The sequence below is a fragment of the Callorhinus ursinus genome, unplaced genomic scaffold (genome assembly GCF_003265705.2).
Source record: "Callorhinus ursinus isolate GAN/ISIS: 27379988/994484 unplaced genomic scaffold, GSC_fseal_2.0 scaffold14, whole genome shotgun sequence".
Taxonomy (NCBI): Eukaryota; Metazoa; Chordata; class Mammalia; order Carnivora; family Otariidae; genus Callorhinus; species Callorhinus ursinus.
The window spans coordinates 4,068,827-4,094,492 of NW_027397076.1; the positions used below are offsets into that span (position 1 = coordinate 4,068,827).

A 25,666-nucleotide genomic window follows, 5' to 3' on the forward strand; every position below is an offset into this window, starting at 1 on the left:
CTACTGTAGCTCTCCCTGCAGGCTCTTCTCATTTTCTGGAACCCTCTCCCCATACCCTCTGTCTGCTTCATGTCTACTCACCTTTGAAATATTAGCTTATAACTTATGTCCTTCCAAAACCTTCCCTGAGCCACTTGTTTGGTTTAAGGGACTGTAGTTACGCAGTCCATAGAATCCTCTTATCCAGCCAATACTCCTCTCAGCTCCACCAAGTCCTGCACAGGCCTATGGGACTCTATGGGAACTGGCCCTGCAGCCTTGTCTCCCACTGCTCTCCCCCATGTTTGACGAGCTGCAGCTTCAACAGCTAACAGTTGGCTGCCTGATGGTACGTAGTTAGGATTCACTCAACAACAAATATTTACTGAGCTCCTCCTGTATGCCAAACCCTTGACCAGGCTGAGGGACACCACACTGAGCTGAACAGAAACAGCCTTTGTTTAGGAAGCTTACATCTAGTGGGAGAAGACCAAAAATGAATACATTACAGAGTCAATATATCTTCTATCAGGTAAGTGTTATGGAGAGGAACAAAAGGAGCGGGGGCGGGGGGGACAGGGGACGTAGGGGTGGGGGGGGTTCTTCTTTAGGGTGATAGGGGCTAAGTGCTAATGTGGCATTTGAGTGGCGACCTGAAGGAAGTGAGGGAATGAACCTCATGGATATCTAGGGGAGGGAGGGTGCGAGCCCACAGAACAGCCAGTGCAAAGACCCTGGGGTAGAAGCTTGTGTTATGTGCGTCAGGAAGAGCGAGGAGGCCAATGTGGCCGGAGCACAGCGAGTACTCACGAGAGCAGAAGGTGAGGTCAGGAGGCCAGGAGGGGGTGATGGAGCACAGTTCACACGGGGCCTTGTAGGCCTTTGTGAGCATTTCTGCTTTTACCCTGAATGAGATGGGGAGACTTCAGAGGGCTCCAAGCAGGGGAGTGGGGAACAAGTCTGACTTAGCTTTCCAAAGGATGGCTCTGGCTGCTGGGTGGAGAAGGGACCATCGGGGACAAGGTGGAAGCAGGGAGGCCATCAAAAGGCCACTGTGTAGTCCAGGGAGGAGACATTACAGCTCAGCACATTAATTCATCGATTCAGTAAATGATAGAGTAAGTGAAGTATCTCTTTGGCTGGCCACGGAAGTTGTTTCCAGTGTTGTGTGGACATAAATCATGCTATAAGTGGTACCTTTTGCATAATGATTTTTATTTTTATTGCTAGCATTTTGGGAGTTCTCCACTCATAATAGTTTCTCAAGTGTGGAGCTGCTTGATTAAAGGGGAGAAACATTTCAAGGTTCGTAAGAGATACCATCAAGTTGCTTTTCGTGAAGTGTAGAAGGCAATTATCACTTTGGAAAAAAATATGCTAAACTGAGGAGCCAAAAGAGACCTTCCATTTGAGCATCAGGTTTCTTGTCTGTAAAATGGGGATAAAACGCTTGCTCAGCTAACCTCACAGGCTTACGGCAAGGCTCTACCTCAATGGGCTCTCCTGGTGGCACAGGACGACGGAGACCTGCTGACGGGCTGGGCGCTGGAGCAGAGGGGGCCTCATTGCGGTAACACCCCCGTCTGTCTCTGCGATCCTCAACCTCTTCTAGTCCATTCTCTTCACTGACGGAGTTACTCATTTGATGGGTTTTTGGAGGATCCTCATTCGACTCATTTTTTTTCAGGCTTCCATGGTAAATCCTGGTTTCCCACAATATACTTGTGCTGTTGGAATATTTCATTCTCTTTATGAAAATACTTTTTATCTACAAGTACTGGAAGGCCGAGTTCTCTCCTCCTCCTCCAAGAGACAGAAAGGTAATTTCAAGCAGAGAACTAGGAGGAAGGGCCCGTGGCTGAGTTGGCGGGGTGGGGGGTGGATGGAGACACTGCTGTTAACCGCAACCCTTTCTGCCCAAACAGAGGTCAAGACTTTTCCCACTCCGAGCAAAGAAAGGGCTGTTACAGATTGCACCTCCTCCTTCCAGCCGCAACAAAAACCTGTGGGAAGGGGGTTTGCTGTTGCTTTTTTTTTTTTTTTAAGTGTTTCTTATGGGCTGCAAATTACAAATTATTCTCCTCTCTTTTCACCAAATAATCAGCTGGTCCCAGAATCTGAAAGCGCAGCACAGTTTGGTTTGAGTCTCAAAATGCAGAGTCGGTTCAGCCCCACGAAGGCTGTTCAGCTTTTAATTTCTGGAGCAAGACTCAGCAAACAGTCAAACACTTTTGTGGAGCTGTGAAAGCTGAGTTTCGCTGTTTGATAAATGAGCAGACGGCAGGCAGCCCCTCTTTCTCTTTTTGTATGGATTCAATGAAGCCTGCCTAAAGAACACCACATGCTGTTCTAGCTACTGATCTAACATTCCGCAACATCCCAGCCTTCCAAATTCCCTTTAATTACTCGGGAATCCCACCCTTCTCCCTTTCAGCCTAGGCAGCCGGGCTGGGCTGGGGGCTCCGTGGGGCTCGAGGTGGGAAGCAGGGCAGCTCTGCAGAACTCCCCTCCTGGGAGGTGCCAGGACTCTTCTTAGTGGTGGTGGCCAGGTTATCCATCTCTCCTGTCCATGCTTCTCCCCGGCCAACAACACACTGCTCCAGGTTGAAGGAAACTCCACATGTGGGCCACCATGACCTCATTTTGAGGGTGCAGTTTTTTAAGAAATGTGAGTTTTAGGCACATGTTTCCGAAATGGCATATTCAAACCACCGCCCTCCTTTAAGACAAGGGATCAGCAAGGACCAGGCACTAGATGAGGTATTTTACACACAACGTTGATTTTATCCTAAAAGTGACACTGGAGGAAAGCATGAAGATCCCTGTTTCACAGATGAAGTCCTGGGATCTACGTCCATTCAAGGCTGCTCAGATTCATAGACTCCGGCCAGTGGGTGAAACGGGATCCCAGTTGCACTGTCTCTCCTGTTCTTCACTTTGGCCAGCACCCATGGGAGCCAGCAAGGGGTCCACTAACTGAGTGTGAGACCCCTGACGTCCTCTCTAGATGCTGCCTCAAGGGACACCTTTAGAGCTACTCTGGAAAGCCACTCCATCTCATTATTCTTACAGATAGGCTTTGTTTGATTTTGACCTCCAACCGTTTGATCTTGATCCAGCTTGATCTCCAAACTTAGTCATCAGGGATGGCTCTGAAAAAAGGCTTTGGTTGTTTCCAAAAATTCAATCCACCCTCAGCAGGCAAAGATTTGCCACCAACAAGAACTGATCCAAAAGAAGTTCCAAGGTAATGGGATAAGTGCACATCCTCCCACACTTTGAAGGAGACAAACTCATGTGTATATAAGGAATCAAGTATGCTTAAAACAGTTAAAAAATAAGAGCTGTGGGTCTTAGTTCAGAGGTTACTTGGGTGTGGGAAAAGAAGAGGGATGCCTCAAATAGCAAGAAATGAGAAATCCAGTACAATGACAAGTTGCTATTTTGTAACCATGTATTGCAAAAGTCTTGTGCCTTCTCTTAAAACACACACACAATTTTGTGAACACAAGAAAGAAATGATTAGGGAACCAGATTGGTTAAAGGGATTAATACCATCACAACTTGAAGTCTGAAAGTGAGATACGGACTCACTTTCTTTGTTGACAAGAGATGTCATCCCTTTAACAGAGAAGAAAAAAATTAAGTCTGGTGCTATCAATAAGGATTTTTAAACAGCCTACCTCAATGCTTTCGTTTTGAAATGGGTGTTTGCCAGAGTGGTAACACTATGTTATGCAACTCTGGCCATTCAACAGTTTTTTGTAACACCTACTGGGTGCCAGGCACCGGGGAGGGGGTGTCAATGGGGGTAGGATACTGCAGGTTCCATAGGAAGTTCCCCAAGAGCAATTTCAAACATTCATAAGAAATTCCTATCTAGAGCACTGAGACAGAAATGGAATTTCAAATCATGTGTATGGATCGATGCAGGGTTCTGTGGAAACCCACAGGGCCAGGAGGGTAACAGCTACTCTGTTGCCCCTTGTGAAGTACCATGGATGACAATTCCCAAGAAGTCCCAAGTTCCAGAGGTGAGCCCGGTGTCATCCTGAGACTGCCTGGGTGATGTGTCACGTGTGTGAGTATGAGAAAAGCCAGTCATCACACACCGATTTAGTTAGAATGAGGTGAATTACATAAGCTCCAGGTTAAGTCAAAACTGGAAAAACTCCGAGGGCAATAACGAGAGCGGGTGAGGGTGGCAAAGGCAGCATGTGTGCAAGGCAGGAAATTTTTAGAACAATTGTTCTCAAGACTGTTCAGAAGGAAGAGTCGAAACATCGATGCTAGTGGTGATATATTAAAAACATGTATTAAAGTCATGAGATGTTGCCATGGTAAACCAAAATCATAATTCCAGCTCACATGCATTGAGTGTTTATATTTACCGGACACTGAGCCAAGGAAGCCCCTTTGACAGTCATCATGTCAACAACTCTCCACATGGTTGCCGTCACTGTCCCATTTTGTGGATGGGGAAACGGAGGCCCAGAGCAATTCAGAAATCGTCTGAGCTCACACAGCAGGTAAATGGCGGAGTCAGGATTCGAGCCCACACAATCTGACTTCTGAGCTCTCTCACACGGCATGACACGCGAGACACCTGAAATATCAAACTATGGGATCTGGGCTGAAATCAGACCTCCTGACAAGGACACTCCACAGCAGGTACTAAAGGTGAAGAAAAACATACCCGAGAATTTAAAGTTGAATAGGAAACTATCGATGTACTGAATGGTTTGCTTTGAAAACTGGAGAGAGACCATTCCTGAAGGATCCGAATGCCTCAAGAGCACCTTTTTCTTTGTTGGTGCCCCCGCACAGGTGTGCGCGTGACCCCGGGCCAGGGCGGCGTGTCAGGACTCTCGAGGAAAGAGGGCAGGCTCGCGAAGCCAGAGCAAACTTTCGTTCCGTCTTCGTTCCAGGTATATGCAGCTGCCCCAAGCACGGGTGCCCAGAACACGCTGGACGTTTTTCAGCATTGCTCAAGCATGGCCAGCCGTGAAGAAGGAGCCAAATATTCAAGGAAGAGCCACCCAACAGCCCAAACTGCCAATTACCTCAAGTCTTCATGGGGAAAAGGCAGGCTATAAATAAACTCCATTTATACATCCGGCACCCCAGCTTCCCCTTCTCCAGCGTCCCTACTGCTTCCTGGTGTCCCCACCCAGCAGTGGGCACCCAGTGCCCCCCACCCCGCAGCCCCAGCCCTGCCACGGCACGTGTGACCTTGGGAAAACCACTCAGTCCCTCTCTTCATCTCCTCAGCTAGAAAAGGAAGGGGGTTGGGTCTCACCAACCAATCTCTAAGTCCCTTGAATAGATTAAACTCCTTTAATTTGAGGTCTTAGTAACCGATATGGATTAATGAATTATCCTGCTCTGTTCTAGCTGCATTGTTACAGACTCGAGGAAGGGAACTGAGGATTCTGAGACATCAACAAGTCTCCAGGGGACATGCAGTTTTGAGGCTAACTGGCCTCTCCACGTATTCAAATTACACTGTGTCACAGCTGTCTAGTGCCCACCCACGAATCTGCCTCTTGCTGACACGTTCGACAGTGCTGACCGATAAATCCCGTTACCACCCCGCAGCCGTAAGTGATCACATTGTGCCACCTCTGTTGCTTCCCCTGGGCTCCTCATTTGAGAGTAGTCTGTACATGTTTTCAGGATCCTGGCTTCCATTTCATAGTCGTGACACATAGAAGGATACACAGGTGCCATATGAGGGAAAGGGGACAAAAGGTCCCACCTTCCAGCTGGGAGATGAGTAAATCCCGGTGACACCACGTTCAGCATGGTGACTACAGTTCATACTTGCTGTACGTTTTGAAAGCTGCTAAGAGAGTGGGTCTTAAAAGTTCTTATCACCAAAAAAACATTCTCATCACAATAAAAAAAAAATCATTAGCCATGGGTAGTGGTAGATTTGAACTAAGCTTATTTGGTGATCATTTCACAATATACACATATATCAAATCGTTATGTTGTACACCTTAAACTAATATATGTCGATTATATCTCAATTTTTTTTAAAAAAGAATACAATGGATTTTTAAAGTGCCCTTATGTGGATAAAACGGCTCATTGCTTACCCCTTTTCCCTTATTAACTAAACTCTAATTTTTGATTCCAGGAGGCAATGGTCTACATTTTCCTGCTTCCCTGACAACCAAGGGCGGCAGGCGAGATGTGGGGGAGATCACTGGGCCGGGCTCTGGGAAAGCTCCTGAAGACAGCTGATGTGGCTGCAGTTGTGACCTCTCTCTTCTTAGCCCTTCTTCCCACTTGTTGCCTGGAATATAGCCTCTGTGGTCCAGCAGCCACTTGGGACCATGAGGTGATGCAAAGTTGGAAGCCATCTGCTACATCTGATGCAGAGCACGAAAGAGAAGGACCCCAGGTCCCTGATGCTCTTCTAGAGCTGTTAATGCCAGCACCAGGTTATCATCTTTTATACTTATTCTACGTGAAGAAAAGTAAAACCACTCATTTATTTATGTCACTGTTTGGGGACAGAGAGGGGCATTTTTTTTTTTTAACCCACAGTCCCAACACAATTCCTGACTGATCCACTTGCTGATTTCCACCCAGGATTTACTTCACGGAGAAGGTTCCAGTGGCCTGGAGTCAGCCATGTCGTCTTTCAAAAGGAACAAAACCAGCATCTAGCCCACAGGGCCGCGTGAGGAGTACACAAGATGCTGCCATTACGGTTTCTAGCTGCAAAGTATTTCCAGCTTATGTGGGAGAGATTGTCGTATGTTTGTAGACTAACTTTCCCATGTGACAGATGGAGGGATTGAGGTGCAGAGAGTAAGGGTGATAGATCCTCAAGTTCAGGACTCCACACCTGGCATTATTGGAAACTCCTGGCCTATAGCCCACAGTGGAACCTAAACAAAGTTTTGTTGAAGAAGACGTGTTTTTGCCTTTCAACCTCTCAGCAACGCATGTTACAGACTCTTGGAAAGCAATCTGTTTGTATGTCACAGACGTGCTCTGGCTCAGAGATCTGAGGCCCTCTTTTGTTTCTGAAAAAGCTTAGCTTGCTGCTAAGCACCGAGATGCTCCATCTTTGTGCAGGTAGAGTTTTTGCTAAGAGTTTCCAAAAGACCAGTGGAGTCCCAGGAGAAAGAAGTATCTGGTGACATTAAAACACCCTCCTCAGCTTCTGTGGATCTCAAAGGACTGAGGTGGGGAGAGGATGACACTGGGTGTCTGGGGCTCCTCCCAGAGTGACCCCGCTCGCGGGCTGTCGCCCATCCCCCACCCCGAGGAGGCAGCAGCCTCCCCTCTGTGCCCCTCTACTCATGGGCATTCCAGCTCAGGGGCACATCCGCCATCGTGTTCTGTGGTTTCCTGTGGGGATATGACCCTTCTGCAGCCCAATCCCCTTGAGGACAGACTGTCTTCTTCACTCCAGTTCCACCTGCCCGCACAGGGCTGGGGCCACAACAGGATGAGGTCAATGAATATCTAATAACTGGGGGAACCAAAATGTTGAGGGGGAAGCAGCATAGGGAATACTGGCGGCGGGGTTCCCAGTGTCCAGAACCCTGGGTGGGGCAAGATTTGAGGGGTTCTTTCTCAACTGCGAAGACCAGCACACTTGCCCCTGACAGACAGAGAGGCCAGGACTTCACTCCCAAATTCCATCATCTAAGAGGTTGCCAGGTGGCTGCTAATGACTACACCAAAGCCCAAAGGCCCACTGTTTTGTTCTCTGCACAGACCCACCTCCCGCCTCCACACATACACACCCTACCCCCAAAATAAATGATCTGGGTAAATGAGATAAGTTTAAGTGCATGGACTCTTGGAGCCAGACTTCCCAGGTTCATATCCACTTACTGGCTGTGTGGCCTTGGGCAAATTACCTTACCTCTCTGGGGCTCAGTTTACCCATCTCTATAATGGGGGTAAAAAACAGTTCCTACCTCATAGAGTAGTTTGGAGAAGGCTGATATATGTAAAATGCTTACAACAGTGCCAGGTCTTAGAAAGCCCTATGTGTTTGTGATTTTTATTAATTTTATAGAAAGTCTGTGAATGCTGCATTCATAATTAGATATAGCTAAATACTTCTAACATCTGTTAAAAAGAGTTATCTATTTTTTTTAAGATTTACTTATTTATTTTAGAGAGAGAGTGTGAGCAAGTGGGGGAAGGGGCAGAGGGAGAGAATCTCAAGCAGGCTCCCTGCTGAGCTTGGAGCCTGACGTGGGGCTCCATCTCATGACCCATGAGATCATGACCTAAGCCAAAACCAAGAGTAGGATGCTTAACCAAGAGAGCCACCCAGGCGCCCCAAGAATTATCTATTAACAAGCTTGGGCAATTTAGCTGGGTCTGATGTCACATATCAGGCCAACTGATCCCTACGATCTTGTGTTTGTTTCAATTTACAGTTCCACTGTAAAATTTATTTTACTGCTTTTGCTGGAAAACTAGGTTACCATTTTGGAAGTATTTTTTCTCAAGCTGACAAGCCTGCAGACACCAGCAGCAGGCGGAAAAGTTCAGGGAAGAGAGGAAGGAGAGACCAGGTTCTCCCCTTCCCCACTGCAGGTCCCCAGGCCACATGCAGTCAAGGCTGAGGGGGTCAGGGAGGCATTTTCGAGTGGATTTGAGGCTGCAGATTCTGATTGAAGTACTGGACTGGACTTTAATGTCTAAAAGAGTCTAAATTATTGAAAAGAGGCTTGTTCTTATAATCAATAACCCAAAAGCTATTGAACCTGCCATGAAACCATCAGGGGTCAGGGAAGGAGGTTTGGCCATAACATGGTAGAAAGCAAAGTCACTTTCTGTGTGCACACCACTGAGTTCAGCCTGTTCCATACACTAGTTCCATTTGTGGAGGCTCATCTGGGTGTCTCTGAGAATCAGGGTATAATATGAGGTATGCAATGAGCTGGTCAAAACCCTCCAACACAAGAACAGAACCACGGGGTGAATCCTCAGTGGAAGAACAAGAGCAACCTGGGAGTGGGTGGCAGAAGGGAAGGTCAGCTGCAGAACCCATCCCTTTAGCCAGTGTGGATGGACATCCATGGGGCTCCCCCAAACCCATGACTGGACTCTTCCCCCAGCAGATGGATGGCGAGCCCAGCAGAGGTCACTAGCTGGAGGAGCCCTCACAGAGCACCAGCTGGTCAAAATGACTCCCGTTGACTTTCCTCTTCCCACCTTCCTCCAACGTCCCTCTGCCCCAGCCCTGGAGAAGTCAGAGGATGGAGGGAGAGCCCACCATGCCCCTCTTCCACAGAGCAAATCCTGAGCCTCAGGAAGGGAGAGGCTCTGACTACTGTGTCAGATGGAGGTTTTTTGTTTTGTTTTGTTTTTGTTTTTTGTCTTTTTAAAAGATTTTATTTATCCATTTGACAGAGAGAGAGAGAGAGAACACGCCCAAGCAGGGAGAAGAGCAAGCAGAGGGAGACGTGGACTCCCCGCTAGTCAGGAAGCCCGATGTGGGGCTTGATCCCAGGACCCCGGGATCATGACCTGAGCTGAAAGCAGATGCTTAACCAACTGAGCCACCCAGGTGCCCACAAATGGAGGTTTTAAACTGGACTGAATGGAACTTTTTCATAGCGGAGAATGAGTTTTAATTTTCCAACCAAGACCAAAATGATGGTTGGATGCTGTGAGGCTTCCCTGTGATGTCATCAGAGGACAGAGCAGGAAGGCTAAACAGAGGACTCTGAAGGTGGCCCTTCAAAGTATGGGAAAATACAATCAGTTTCCACTGATAAATGAACAAGTTCATCCCTGTTTAGCAAACAGGCTAATGGAAAATGGATATAATGCCTGTTTCATATGGGCATCATACAGGTCAAACAAATACACATGTGTCAAATGATTCCAGTGTCCTTAGCAAACAGCCATAATATAAGTCATTCAATCTTCAATAAATATCTGAAGATCTATTATGTGCCAGGGGCTATTCTGGGAGCTGGGGATGCATAGTGAACAAAAAAGTCCTCGTGGAGCTTCCATTCTAGAGAAGGAGGCAAGTAAAACACAAGCAACAACATATATATATATATATATTTCGTTATGTTATATGTATAAGATAGTTATATAATAATATATATTATCTGTAATATATAGTGGTAGAATAATAGGCAATGACATATGGATAACTATCCATATAACATGTAATATATTAGCTATATCGTATAGGTAACAGCTGGGACAGTGGTAAGTGCTATAAGGAAAGGAAAGCACGGTAGGAAACAGAGGAGACAGAATGGAGTGAGGCCAGTTTCAGATAATGGTGCCTTCTATTGGTAGAACACTTTACAATCTTAAAAATGCTCTCATAAACAATGTCTCATTTTATCCCTAGAGTAATTTGGGGAGGGGATTACTCCCATGTAGAGGTAAGGAAATGGGAGCTCAGAAAAGTTCAGTGACTCCAAGCTTTCGTTACCCTGGCCAACAGAAAATCAGGCACAAGACCAGTTTGGCTCAAATCTTCAGCATTCTCTGCGATGCCTAAATTAATTCTGGGACCCAAAGTCAATACGGTATTACTGGAAGCCTGTGCTTATGGAGCTTGGCCACAGTGCTGGAAAGAGGATCTCTTTCAGATCTTACTTGCAGCAAAACAGTTGCTGCCTTCCACTCACTTTATCAAGGACAGTATCCCAGCCAGGCCACAGCAGGGGAGAGCCTCCCGGCTGATGCCCGTTTCACCTCAGCCTACTTGCAAGGTAGGGAGGTGGGTGGGGGGAAGCTGCCACTGGTGACATTTTTTCTCTAAACACGAAGTCGAAGTATTGAACCTTGCTTACTCAGAGTTAAAAGTTCATAGATGAATCGAAAGTTTGGATGGATCTGCTCAAAGGAAGACTGCCCACGATTACACCCCAGGCTTCACAGAACAACCAGTCCCTTTCTCTCGGGGTTGGGGGGGTGGCAGCTGCAGCTGGGAGCCCTCAGGAAGGGCAAGCATGGCTGGGATTTCAGTTCAACGAGCTCAGTGCGGAAACCCTCAGCGGGCTCCTTCTGTCCTCTGTGGCTGGAAGGACAGCCCCAATTTCCAGTGCATTTGGAATCGATGGCAAGGTACCTGCAAAGAGCTCTTGCATTTGTGCTTTTAATACCATTGGAATATGTCCTTGCTTTGGGACCGAAGATAAGATGGAGTTTGGCTGTCTTTTTTAGTGACTATTTCGAAGCCTCTGGCACTGTAATTCTTGAAGAGAAAAAGTTATTATTTAGAAAAAGATTTTGAAAAGCCATTTGGTATAAATAAGACCTGGGGGCATAGAGGTCAGCAGGAACAAGGATCAGAGAACAGAGGCAATTTGGTGGAGGTTGTCCCAAGGAGGAAGATGGGGAGCAGTGAGCAGCGGGAGGTGGTGGAGGGGGAGAGAGGAGGCAGACGAGCAGAGAGGGCTGGGACCAGTTGTGGGGAACCGGCAGGGGGAGGCCCCAGGAGCCTCCAGTGTGGTGGGGAGGCTTGAGATGGGCATACCCGTTCTATTGGACACTGTTTTGGATGTAACCCCCTCCTGCAAACTTCAATCTACTAGGATCACAGATGCTTTCTGCAGGTTGTCTCGTGCAAAGCAAGGGAATTCCGAGTTTCACTGCTGGTTCACAAGGGTTCAGAACTGGGCTGTCCGATAATACTTCCTGTGGTGATGGAATTTTCTATCCACATTGTCCAGTATTATAGCCTCTAGTTACATGTGGCCAGTGAGCATTTGAAATATGGCTAGTGCCACTGAAGAATGGAACTTTTACCTCTGTTTAAGTTAGACAACCATATGTGGCTAGCAGCTACTGTCCTGAACAGCACAGGTAGAGAGAGGTGCTATATGCAGAAGAAAGAGTCCTAGGTCAGGGTGGCTCAGAGAAGTTAAGGGATGAGTCCAGGACAGTTAGCATGCTTGATCTTTTGGTTCACCCAACCTATCCCTCCATCAGAGGCTTTATCTGGACTCTCCACTGGGGCCACTGCGAGGGAGTGTGGATGTGAGTGAATGTCCCTGGACCCCAGACTTGTGACAAAGCTCCAGTCTCCCCTGCATTCCTGGTGTGTTCTTCCTTCTCACACCCACTGAGGGGCTCACCGACTCCCTCCCTCGACTCTGAGGCTCTCCACAAGTGGGACCTGCACCGGATTCCCTCCTGGGTCTCCGCAGAACACAGTGCCTGCCACGCAGCCCCTCTCGGCTGACACCGATGGACTGAAGAAACGAATGAAAGAAATGGCAAAGCTGGTTACCCCACTGACTTTTTAAAACAATTATTTGCACGTATAAGAAATAGCATGTATGCATCACAAAAACATATGCCCTCCCCTAAGTCACAACGGGGCAAGCTCCCATTTACCGGGTGGAGCTAATTCTCAGCCACACGGTTTTGAACTCTCCTGGGGGGTGGGGTTGGCTCAGGCCTGACACTGCTCTCTATCCCCCTTTTCCCACTGATGATTGATCTGTTGGGCTGGGGGTCTGAAAAGGGAATTCGTGAAACATATACACTGACCTCTTTCTGCCACTTTAATCCTTGTTATGCCTGCACTCAGAAAACTGGTAAGGAATCTGGTGCAAAACACACTTTTTTGTGAGCAGATGCAGCGAAACTTATACATGGGAAAAAGAAGCTAAGAAAAGAAGGAAGAGTTTGGATGTACTGACTCAAATTAAATTGGGTATTTTAAAGATATAAAAACCTATATATATATATAATTTTAAGATTTATTTATTTATTTATTTAGAGCAGGGGAGGGGCTTAGGGAGAGGGAGATAATCTTTTTTTTTCTTAAAGATTTTATTTATTTATTTGAGAGAGAGAGAAAGAGAGAGAAAGCACAAGCAGGGGGAGGGGCAGAGGGAGAAGCAGGCTCCCCGCTGAGCAGGGAGCCTGAAGTGGAACTCGATCCCAGGACCCTGAGATCATGACCTGAGCCGAAGGCAGACGTTTAACTGACTGAGCCCCGCCAGGCACCTGAGAGAGAGAGAATCTTAAGCAGACTCTACGCTGAGCATGGAGCCCGACGTGGGGCTCGATCTCACGACCCTGAGATCATGACCTGAGCTGAAATCAGGAGTCGGACGCTTAACCAACTGAGCCACCCAGGCGCCCGAAAACCTATATTTTTATCTATCAAAGAAACAAAAGATTAGTCTTAGAAGAGCGCTCCAAGAGCGTTCCTCGGGCTGTTACACCTGAATGATCAGCGGTAATGAGATTTTGTGGACATAGCCCGAAGTGTGGGATATATTTCTATTATGAGATGGACAGACAGCAGCCAGACCTGCAGTAATATTACAAAGAGTACCGCTCCCCACAGAGGACCTGCACACCTCCAAGCTAATGATGTAAGGCCATTTTCCAGTTTCTCCAAGGCTTTCACGTTACAAAGCCAAGCAGGCTCACTGACACACACGTAACACGCCTGGGAGTTTAATACTGGCCTCTCGGAGGAAAGAAGCCACTTTCCGCAAATTAAGTATTGAGGAAATTCAAGTTAGGCGTTCGCTTTTTACTTTATGACCTGTCCGAATCGTTTGGAATTTCTAATACTTTGGTATTACTTCGTTTTGGTATTCGGCTTGATATTACCTTGTTAATAAGTGTTTGGACTTCTTACAGCAAAGTTACCAAACTATTTATTTTGGTAACTTAAGAACAAAAGCAATGAAGATGTTAAAAATATTAGGAACTGTGCATAAATGACCTAGAAGAGGGGAGGAGAAGGAATAAGCGTGGGGTGGCCGGACTCACCTTTCCAAAGCTGGCCGCGTTGACAGGCTGGGTGTCGTTCTTCTCGCAGAAGTCCAGGTAATGCATGTAGAGGGCGCTGCGTGGGATGCAGACCCCCTCCGCAATTTCATAGTTCTCCTCCAGCCTGCGGAATAAATGCTCAGTGAGCAAACCTCAAGCAAGAAGGGTATGTGCCTTCTAGTCCTCCTCCAGGGGAGGACCTGGAGAGAACTCTTCCTCCAGATGGAGAAACCAAGGCCCAGGAGGACAAAGCAACCTGCCTGAGGTCAGGCATGGAGTTGGTAAGTAGCAGGATCGGACTCGTGGCCCCTGTGGGTATGACCCTCGGTCACTTTCGGCTTAAATTCCCGGTCCCTCTCTTCTGGGCTGTCATTGGTCTGGCCACATTCTGGGTGGATCAGGTTCCCCCAAACTCCAAAAAATGACACAGGAGCTTGTAGGCACCCCATTCAGCTGAGCTTCGAACCGCACCCTCGCTTATACAGCCATTTTTAATAGGGGTCACAGTGTTGGAGCCTCCTTGCTAATGAGAGCAGCGCAGTGGGATGGCATGGGAAAACAACTGCCCAAGGAGAAGGCAGACAGCTGGACAGCCAGAAACCCACTGGCTGAAGGGAGGTTTTGTGACCACAGCGGGGGCTGAACCACTTGGTCTCTTTGGGATCATTATGCTTCCAAGCCCATCACCTTCTCAATGAGTATCGGTTAGGGGCTCAGGGTGGGGGCTTCCCATAGGGTTCAGACCCCAGCATTGTCACTTGCTGGCTTGATGACCTTGAGCAAGTTATTCAACCTTAGACGTCAGTTTCCTTTTGGAGGTGTTGGCTGTGACCGCCTTCAATCACATGACAATCAGATGTAACATGTGACCTAAGCCAGCACGGTGAGACATGTGATAAACATGTCAATGTTGGACCTCATCATCCTCCACTTTTCCTCTCCATGAAACCTCTTTGGGTGCCTAGATGTCCAGAATCCGTGCTAGATTTTGGGCATATAAAAGTAAGCTAGACACAGTTTATCATTTTCCCCCCCTCTTTAACCCAAACACCCGAGTGTAGGCATCAGAAAGAATCCTGCCCCCTTTGTCACAGACACTTTGGAAGATTGAACACTTGTTCCAACACAACTGCTGGGGCACATGACAATTTGGGGACTTCTCTTTGGGCCTGCCGCTTTTAGAGCCTGGGGCACATGCTGCTCAATTAACTCACCAACAGAAAATATTTCTCTTTTGATCACAAATTGGATTTTAGGAAACAACCCAAAGTCACTTGGAACCAAGTCTGAGGGATAAAGTGGCTGGAAAAACCATTTCACCCCAAACATTTTTGGGGGGAGGGCGGAGCAAAAATAAGGCACGATTCTAAAGCAGTGAAATAAATATCCTCAAATGGCTTCTAGCTTCTCTGGGGGCACTTGCCAAAGAAATGGTCCAGGGCTGTTGTAACTGTGAGGTGGACCGAGGATGCGGCCTCCTGAGGTGCCCACTTGAAAGGGCACCGTTTTTTTGGCTCATTCTTACATGCAGTTGAAAGAAAATCAATTCAATCATTTCATATCCAGACCCTACCAATGAATTCAACCCCAGGCATGCTCAGATGAATGAAGAAGCCTGGTGCTGAATGGTCCCACCATCTCACCCACTCCCCCCTCTTCTGGGAAGGGGACAGCTGAGTAACTCCTGACCATTTTTAGAAGCGTTCCAGGAAACAGTTTATGCAATCCTTTCTGCGTGACCTAATTCCTGGAGACTGGCATGGTGTCTGATTCACTCCTGCATCCTGGAAGCCCAGCATAGTCCTCAGCACACAGCAGGTGCTCCATAAGTGTTTGATGGATAGATCACTGCAGTCCTGTATTCATTCCACAAATACTCAGTGATCTCCTACCACCTGCCAAGTGCTGGGGATGCCACGGTGAGAAATACAGTCCTTGTTTGCATACAGGGAGCAGACTACTGGTGGGTAGATGGATAAAGACACAGGTAATCTTTAATTCAACAAATATTTATTGAGTTCCAGGCGGTGTTTTAAACATTAAGGAAATAGCAGTGAACAAAACAAAGGCCCTGTCCTGAAAGGGCTTACATTCTAGTACACGTGTCCCTAACATAGTACATCAGAACTCTACATGTGGTTCCCTGTGGGAAAATGCTTTCACCCAGAGATTACATTTCTTAGGACGGTCCTAGGCTTCAGGTCTGCTATGAATGGGAATCAGCCTTCTAGCTTAGCCTAGACCCCTGCATGCCATGCACAGCATTGTTCCTCTATGAAAGTGAGTTCAGAGGTCCAAATAACCAGCTTATGCACGAACTTGTGCGGGCCATCTGAATACGACAGCTTTCACAAACAGGCGGTCTCACAGACATGCTTTGTTTGACCTGAAAACAGTGTTGGCTCAACTTTTAAAATTCAGGACACTTCACATAAGAATCGAGCTTCTTTTGAAAAGGCTGAGATGTGGCAACGCTGAGCCCATATTCCCGTATGACAATAACTGGCCAGAGGTAGGTGTGCCCTCGAGTTAGCCAGAGTCCCCACTCCTCCCTCCTTTTCTGACACCTAATCTATTTTCTGATCCTTGTCTGGCTCCTGTAGGCTCTTGTGTTGATGTAAGGCACGGCCTATGCCCTAGTTCACTTTGCGGCCTAATGGGGGCGAATAACGCACAGAAATAGGAATACTTAAGTACGACAGGTGCAGTCGACGGTGGGGAGGTTCCTGTGTCGATGAGAGGCGACAATTAAGGTTTGTGGATGAACTGGGATTTGAACTTTGTGACAATAACAATGACTAGCATCTGTTGCTCTCTTCCCGGGTACCAGGCACTGGATATCTGGTATCTCTTTCCGTCCTCACAATAACCATATACGGTAGGTACTACACCTATGTTTTAGATGACAAAACAGAGGCTCAGAGAGTGGAACTCATGTGCCCACAGTCATGCAGCCAGTAACTGGCGCAGTCTTACTCTAAACCACTGCGGTGTCCTTGCTCTGGTGGATGGAGGGGGCTCCAGGTGAGAACAGTGAGGACGGGACACACAGCATGTCCTTTGGATGATGCAGACAATGGTGTGAGCAGAGAACGGGCTTGCAGAGGAGCCTCTAAAAACAAGAAACCATGGGAGAGGGGGTATGGAGAATCTTTCAGTGCCCACAAGAGAATACGGCCTGGCATAGGAGTTTGGCAACGCTTGGAGTTCAAGAGTTACTGCAAAAGTGTTATTTTCAGGGGGTGATGGAGCAGAACTCAGAGAACTGAAAAAATAAAGACTCAGAGGCAGGAAGAGCAGAGTGTTTCTGGGATGCTGCAGAAGTCATCACTGTGTCATCAATAACAACAGGCACTAATATTAGTTTAAAGCTTAATATGTTCTATTAGGCAGCAACGGTTTGACTGTAAAAGAATATAACAATCAAAACAAAAAACACGCAAGTTTCATAGGTTTCATCTCAGACTACTGAGAGTCTTATTAAGCAATTTCCTTTCCAAGCTTTGATTTCAACTCTCTGGACTATGGCGGAACACTTTCCAGTCCAGCGCACGCACGCGCACACACACACACACACACACACACATACACACACACACACAACTTGGGCAGCTGCAACTTTGTGCAGGACAAGCTGTGGGGAGGGCAAAAATATCTCTTTTTGCTTATCCTTGCTAACAATTTCCTAAAGTTAATTTTAGCCAGAAAAATCCACGGGTACATTCAACATGCATGCATTTCAAGCCATTCAGAGTTCATCTTATGAAAGCCACGTGATCCTTTAAAATGACAGGGGGCCAGTACGTTTTCTTAAGCATGGTTGTGGCCTGATCAGATTCATTCTTTGGAAAGGTTATTGTGGCACCTCAATGGGAGGAGGCCAAGGCTGATTAGTGAGGCCTGGCACACGGTGGCTGACTAAGTAGTATCTGTTGAATGAATGAATGAACAAATGAGACCAGTCAGGAGCTACTGCAAGAGTCCAGGCAAGAAGGGACGGGGCATGAATTGAAGGAGTAGCCATGGGGACAGAGACAACATTTAGGGTGTGGTTCTCATGTTGCCAGATGTGAGATGGATGGGAGCAACCTAGGCAAGCTCTGAGGTGACTGACTGGGCTGAGTGCATGGCTGGGGACCCTATTCCTCATGACTAAGCAGTGCAAGGGAGTTAGTTATGGGGGGTGGGGATAATGTGGTATTAAAGAGTACAGGCTCCCAGGTAAATTCCTGGCTCCCCTTCCCATTAGCTACTTTACTTAAGCCCCCTGTGCCTCAGTTTCTACTTGATGTTCCTGTGGCTTGTTTGCTCACTAAGTACAGCCAAGGGATCAGCATTAAAATAGAAGACCAAGGTTAAAATACATCCCATTAAATGAACCCATAGCAGCCACAAACTATTTGAATCCACATGGGTATAAGTCGCAGTTCACACAGGCTGAGTTAATTAAGCAGTTACCTGCCAAAGGCCAGAGCCTTCTAAATAAGTACGTTTCTACCCACGTTTTGTTCCTCTTACCAGAGCTTCTTCGCCTCAAGGTATCTGGGTGGCTTATGACTATGAAGCATTTTAATAAGCTCTACGAGTGAATAGATGTAACTGGCATTCAGGGCAACTTTGATGCTTGATGAGTTTCCACAGAAAGAGCGTCATGATACCTTTCCCCAAACCCCCTTACAAAATCCAGAGGGTCCGTGTGTATACTGAAGTTGCTAATTGGAATGTCTGCTTCGCTGACCAAGGCATGGCAGAAAGAAAGGCAGTTAATTATTTCTCTTCATATCTGATGAAATTTCCCCTTTTTCTCCTTACTTGTAGAGGACATCATTAGCCTGACATGGTGAACAATACTCCATTATACCTGGATATTTTTAATGATCACCAAAAAATTCCCCACTTCTTCCATTTTCTCATCTTCTATTTAATAACTTGATCATATTTGAATTGAGCCCATCCTATTATGCGGAGATAATGAACTCAGTCTAGAGCCAACAGGAGTCATTATCTGCGGTATACAGTCTGAAAAAGACCTCCTCACGAGGTTTCGGCCCGCGGCATCCCGGGGCACGGGAGGAAGCTTTGTATCAGCACCTTACAATGAAGAGTAAACGTTTCAGCACCCAGCATAATTGTCCCTGCTGCTCTCCTTTTCAACCTGTTCTCTTCTATGTACACATGAGCTTTCGGTTCAGAGTCTCCACTCCCCAGGTCCTTGCAGACATGTCTATAATAGAAACTTTCTCTTCTATTTTGCCAGAAGATTAGACAGCAGGATTTTTAAAAACTTGGCTGAACATATTAACTTATTACTGAGGTTGTCAGAGCCATCTGAGACTGAAGAATCTGTGAAAACAAACTTGCTAAGCAATCAGAGGCCACACGGGAACCTAAAGCCATCCGTAGCTCCCCTCTGTGTCCGTGGAGAAGCCTCAATTCCCTCCCTTGGCAGCTAAGGCCCCCACATCTGACCCCTGATTACTTCTCCAGGCTTCTCTCGACCCACTCCTCTGCACATACACTTCTCTCCAGCCAACGGGGCCACTGATCTTGCCATATGCCCCTGCCTTGTTCCATGGTGTTCCTACCCTGCCAGGGGACCCTCTCTGCTGTGCCTCCCCTCCAAGGCTCAGCTCGAATTTCTCTCCCCTGACACTATGTTGAATTCCCACCCAGCCCCCTCCGAGGATGGCCTCTTCATCGGTTCTTCCTCCTTGCCAGATTCATGTATTCATTCACTCAATAACATGCAGAGTAATGCAATGGGTACCTCCCTGGTACCCAGTGACGTGTGTGGAGGAGGCCCAGCCTCTGCCCCTAAAGCTCGCACCACTTGCTGCGGATTGCCACCGCTCTTTGCATCCTTCCCCGGCTCCGACAGCCTTCCCTGAGAAACTGCACTGGGCTCAGAGACAGCGCTCGCTGGGTTTAAATCCTGCCTCCACCCCTTGCAAATGCTTTCGTCTCAGCGGTGCTGCTTGAACTCTCAGATTCTTGCCTCCTTCCTCGGTAAAATGACACAGACCAGTACCCATCTCCCAAGGCCACAGAGGGACTAAACAAGAATCCCCGTACAACCTGCAGCCCACCGGCTGGCAGAGGGGGACCCAGATAAGCACACCTGTTAGTATTAGTCTAGGTTATGGTGGCCCAGGAAGGTTTTACATCATAGACTGACAGTCCTTTGAAGGCAGGAACCAAACTGATTCCCTGTTTATATTAGCATAGTTCCTAGCCCTGAACACTTCAGAAGGAACTGACTAGTTCCTAGTCAGCCAACACTTCAGAAGGAATGAAAGGCGAGGTGGTGGGAAGGAAGGAAAGCAGACTTGTGCTCAGATCAGACTTTTGCACAGATCAGAAAAGCTTCTTTTTTTTAATCTTAAGATGTGGGTGATCAAAGAAAAACCCTGATTCATATGAACATATTTGATTTATATTTTCCAGTGCTTACACTGTGTCAGGGATATTCATATTTGCTATTGCTACTTACACAAGATGGGTAATATTAACTCCATGACATGGAGGAGGAAACGGAGGGCCTGGGAGGTGAAGTGAAATGCCCAAAGTCACTGTGCTGGGAAAAGCTTGGCTTGGAGTGTGAACTCAGGTACGAGGCTTCTGAAGCCCTCACTAGGTGCTATGGACTGACAGTCACGGGGGCAGCGAGCCAGCACACATTTATTGGGCACCTACTACGTGCCAGGCACTGTAGAAGGCAGCACTGAACACCAACACGCAATCCTTGCCATTACCTTTAGGAAGCTGACACTTGATCTGAAGAAGATGGGAACCAAAGAGAGAACACCACCAGACAATAAATACGTACAAAATGGTGGGCTCTGGCTCTGGCCAGGTCTGAGGCTGATGCTATAAAAAGCCCAAACAAACAAACAAAACCAATCCATTTTATGCAATAGCAGTTAAGTCCACGATTTGCTGCTGGACAGACACACCAACCAAACACCCACGTTCAGGTGGGTCTGGTAATTCCCCCAGGACCTCAGCTGAATCTGCCTCCCCTTTGGGGGCCTTCTTGGGGGTCAGGCATTCCCCTGCTCGGGTGGAGTGAGACTGTGACCCTCTGTTGTGTGCAGCTGCCTGCCTTGGTTTCCTCCTCTTTAAACAGGGGTGACAGTCCTGCTGACTCTACAGGGTTCTCACGAGGAGCAAGAGAGCTCAGCCGGCGATGTCACCTGGTGCAAGCCCGCTTGCTCTGTAGGTTTGGCTGACGCTGAGCAACGGACTGACTCAGGAACTTAATGGTGTGTTGTAATGACGGAATCGGACCCGAACCTGGAGTCATCTAATCCATAACCTGTTTCTGGCCTATGAGCTACTGGGTTGGTATTCCAGAAAAGTCTGGGATTAGCCAGGTTCTAGAATCCTTATGCTCATTTTTTGGTTTAAGTCCCCCCTCCTTTTTTTGGACAAAAATGTGGCACTATCTAACAGCACGGTGTCATAGTTCTGCACTGTTGCTAATGCTTCTGTCAGGGCCGGGCTCAGGGGGGGCAGACCAGAGCTCTGGTGCCCACCACAGTCGGCTGAGGTGATTTGGGCACCGTTCTCCACCATAAGCCATCCCCCCTCGATATTCTCTTTCCATCTCTTCCCTGTCTCTACGCATCTCTACTTCACCATTACGAACAGGGCCACAAAGAACATCTTCATGTGCCCCCTCGCACACCCAGGGGAGTGTTCGCCATGTGGGGGTCAAGAAGTGAAAGTGGTGGGGGCACACAGGAGAATGTTAGTGGGACTACAAAATCGCCCACTCAGATGGCTTTACCATATCATATCTTAACCACAGCACAAAATGCTTGAAAAAAAAAAATAGGTTCCTAGCTCCACACCACAGCATCTCATTCTCTGAGACCCGCGCTTCACGTTGCCCTGACTTCTGTCTCTCCATCCGCAGCAGAGGCCGCCGCCACACCTACTGGCATTATCTGACATCTCTGGCTGTTTTCAGACCTAAAACTGTTCCGTCTCCCTTTCCAGAACCAGGTGGCCTAACTCCTATTATGGAAGCAAATAATACTATGTTGCTGTTGAATAAAGGATCAAGTTAGAAATGGGTACAAAACGTCAGGTATAGGTCACACTTGATGACTCTGGTCTGGGAGCTGTGACCTGATCTAAAACTTCAACACGCTTTTTTGGAACAGAACCAAGCCCAACTTTCTACCTCTGGCCTCCAGGAGCATTTTAAAGGGAAACACAAAATTTGTTTCATACTAATTTGAACTACTGAAAGGACACCCATCACCCAAGACCTCATTTTAATATTTTTGAAAGAAAGAAAAAAATGCCCCCCAACAAAGGGACAGTTTGGTCTTCTATCCTTGTTCTTTGGGGAAGGGCCTCCCTCCCTCTGTAAGTTGCAGAAAGGGAGGCCGCCTGGAGCCCTGACTGGCGCACAAGGAGCCGGAAGAGACAAAGGGGGCATGGGAGGTGTGTGAGAGGGTGGGGACATGTGCTGGCAGCGAGCGGGCCAGGATGGTGAAACAGGCTGCTTCCCATTTCTAAACCCTCTGCTTAAAGAGAGGTTATTGTGTGGCCGGGATTCCAGCAGCGCTCACCATCCCCAGCGGCTTGGGCTTTACTAACCCTCGTGACCGAGGATGCTGGAAAGTGTCTGGCAGAAGGCGTTTGACAATATTTGCCTGTTTTCTACTGGGAGCTGCCTCCAGATCACATGGCCTCAATTATTTTAGGCTGCTTGGCCACTGTATTATTTGTTCTTAGAACGGGGATGGTCTCGAGGGCGATGGCGAGGGGGCTCATAGTAAGGAGGGAGAAGGTGGAGAAGCAAGTAGCTCCTAACCCAATTCCCCAAACAAGCCAAACATCCCAAGAGAGCTCAGCACACTCGGGCCGCCTTGGCAGGGAGACCAGTGTCCTTTCCTGGGCCTGCCCCCCTCGTGGTCCCGAGGGGCTGCACACTGCCATTGCAGAGAGGGGATGGCATGAAGGATGCACAAGCCTCAGAGAATGAGATGCAATGGTGTGGAGCTAGGTTCCTATTTTTTTTTTTTTTTTTTTGAGAGAGAGAGAAAAGAGTGGGATGGGGGAGGGGCAGAGAGAGAGGGAGAAAGAGAGAGAGAGAGTCCCAAGCAGGCTCCAAGCCCAGCACAGAGCCTGATGCGGGCCTCAATCTCACAACCCTGAGATCATGATCAAAGCCAAAATCAAGAGTCAGACCCTTAACCAACTGAGCCAGGCAGGTGCCCCTTATTTGTTTTTTTAAGAATTTTGTACTGTGGGTGAAGATACAAAATGGCAAAGCCATTTGAGCAGGCAAATTTTAGTCCCATTAACATTTTCTGAACACCCAACACTTCTACTTCTTGACACCAACATGGAGAATATTCCCACAGTTGTGCAAGGGGGCGGGCATGAAGAGGTTCTCTGCAGCACTGTCTGTAAGGGCGAAGATGAGATTTGGACACAACCTAAATGTCCGTCAAGAGGCAAGTGGCGAAATCTATCTGCTGCTGTCTTACGTGGAATCGTGCGCAGTGGTCGGTTACAATAAGGTTGTTCTTCATGGACTAACGTGGGTATGGCTTCGGGACATTCCAGTGAGGAAAGAGCAAGCTGTGGATCAATACAGTGTGACAGGTTGGAGGACAGTATCTTTAGTGCGATATGTCTGCATTCCTTTTGGAAAGGAGGAAATACGAAATTCTAAAAATCACAACTGGAAACTTGTGTTGGTGCACATACACGTGAATGCGTAGACAAGAGACTAAACCACACAAGCACTGCTTCTCTAGAGGAGGAGGCAGGGACTGCAACAGAGAATGGACGTTAGCCTTGTCAATGATGTTTTAGTTTTTAAACGAGGAAACATATCACTTGTGTAAATAAAATAGAAACAAAATAACTGTTTATTGAATTTATTTGTGTCTTGCCTTTTTCTAAAATGCTAACGAAAGAAAGAGAAAAAAGTCAGACAAGGGAAAGAGATGGAAAAATAGATAAACATCAGATTTAGCTCTGAACTCGCTGGTGGCCCGAGCAGAAAGGGTACACAGTCTGAATGATGTCATTTTCCCTTGCGAAATGGAGGGTGCGTCCAGTTCTTTTTGAGAGACCAAGTATTTGCGCTGAAACTACATTCTAAAAATTTTGCTCGTGTGCAACTTTATATAGGAGGTCACATGTCTTCCACCACGGTTTGAAGCATGACTGTTTTTATTTAAGAGCAATGTCCATTGATGGGTATTAAGGAGGGCACGTGTTGTGATGAGCACTGGGTGTTATATGCAACTAATGAATCGCTGAACATGACATCAAAAACTAACTATCCATTCTATGTTGGCTAACTGAACATAATAATAAATTAAAAATAAAATAAAATAAAACAAAGAGAAATGTTGGGGCACCTGGGTGGCTCGGTTGGGCACCCAGCTTTTGGTTTCAGCTCAGGTCATGATCTCGGGGTTGTGGGATCGAGCCCTAAGATGGGCTCCTTGTTCAGCATGGAGTTTGCTTGGGATTCTTTCTCTCTCTCTCACCTTCCCCCCATTTTACAGGTGAGTAGACTGAGGCACAGAGAGGTTAAGGACCTCATCCAAGTTTCCACAGCTGGGGAGTGGCACAACTGGGCGTTCATTCCTGGCAGTCTGACTTAAGAGGCTGCACTGTGTACCGGCTCACTGTTGCCAGGCAGATGTCAAGAATCATAGAGAAATAGGCATGAACAAGGTGATTTTCTTCGCTCCCTTTCACACATTTTTTATTCTGAAATATGCAACACGTTCAGGTTATTAAAGTCAGAGTATCTGCCAATTCCTTACATTTCTAGAAACTCCTGTGCCCAAAGTCCTTTATACAGGTGCCTCGTTAGATGTCTTGGCAATATGGGAACTTGTGTGGCCACAATTTGGGGGGAAGGCTGCAGGCAGAGGTTTGACCAGGGAAATAGAGTAGAATTCTAAAGAAAGCAAAAAGCAGCAAATGCAATGACAAAAAAAGAATATAGGGACAAAGGGATGGAAACAAGCCGAAGTCTGGAAACCAAGCTCCTGCAAACAACCCTTGCTCTCCTTGCAGCCAAGCGAGGCAACCTTCTCGTTCGAGAACACTGAGTTACGCTCCTGAACGCTTCCCCCCCCCCCATGCTGTTTTCTTCCCATCTGTGCGCGGATTAGTCAGGAGACTCTAATGCGATTTGCTCATTAAAGCCCATCCGCTTCCTCTTCTCGTTTGTTCTCTCCTCTCCATCCTTCCCAAGTCTTCTTTCTCTTCCTTTCTTCCAAAGCAGGGGCTTTGCAGTTAAAGAGACCCAGCCAGGTTCCTGCCTGTGCCACTTCACGGTTCTGTGTATATTCAGGCAAATGACTTAACTGTCTAAGCTTTATTTTCCTCATCTGCGAAATGGGCATAACAATACCAACTTCAGAGAATCGTGAGAATGAGACCAGGCATGAGACACATATAGGAAGTGCCTAGCATGGAGTCTGGCACCTAAGAGCTCTTCATGCCTTCCCTTCCCCACCCCTTTTCCCTCCCCTTCCTTCCTTAATCCCCTCAAGTTTGCTGGGCTGGGCTGGGCTGCTAGGGGGATAATAGCCCTAAATGATGCGATGTTTGAGGGGTGAATCTCAGGCGTGGACAGCTCTGGTGTTCAAAGCCGCAACACAATTTCTAAGTGAAGCTCTTAGAGGAGAATTTACCTGTAAACCTCAAACATGAGAGCAACCACTTAAACAACATCCATTAAGTATTTCACCAAGTCCAGGAATTCCAAATATTAAAAAAAGGAAAGCCACTGAAGTAGATAATGCTTGTTCATGCTATTAATATTAAAATAATTGTAGTATAGTTGCAATTGGGTATGAATTCATTAAAGACTCATTGGTAGGGGCGAACAGACCTATGTTTCTATAATTTGCTGCAACGTTATTAATCACAACAATGCATT

The 25,666-nt window shown here is 47.2% G+C and overlaps 1 protein-coding gene across 6 annotated transcripts in view; it reads right to left on the minus strand.

Moving 5' to 3' along the window:
• Positions 1-25,666, minus strand: part of RFX4 (regulatory factor X4) — a 155,589-nt gene that overhangs the window by 81,813 nt on the left and 48,110 nt on the right. For all 6 annotated transcript variants that reach the window (XM_073900350.1, XM_073900349.1, XM_073900351.1 and 3 more), the window contains one exon: positions 13,735-13,858. In XM_073900350.1, the coding sequence (XP_073756451.1) occupies positions 13,735-13,858 (124 nt within the window). The remainder of the gene's footprint in view (positions 1-13,734; positions 13,859-25,666) is intronic.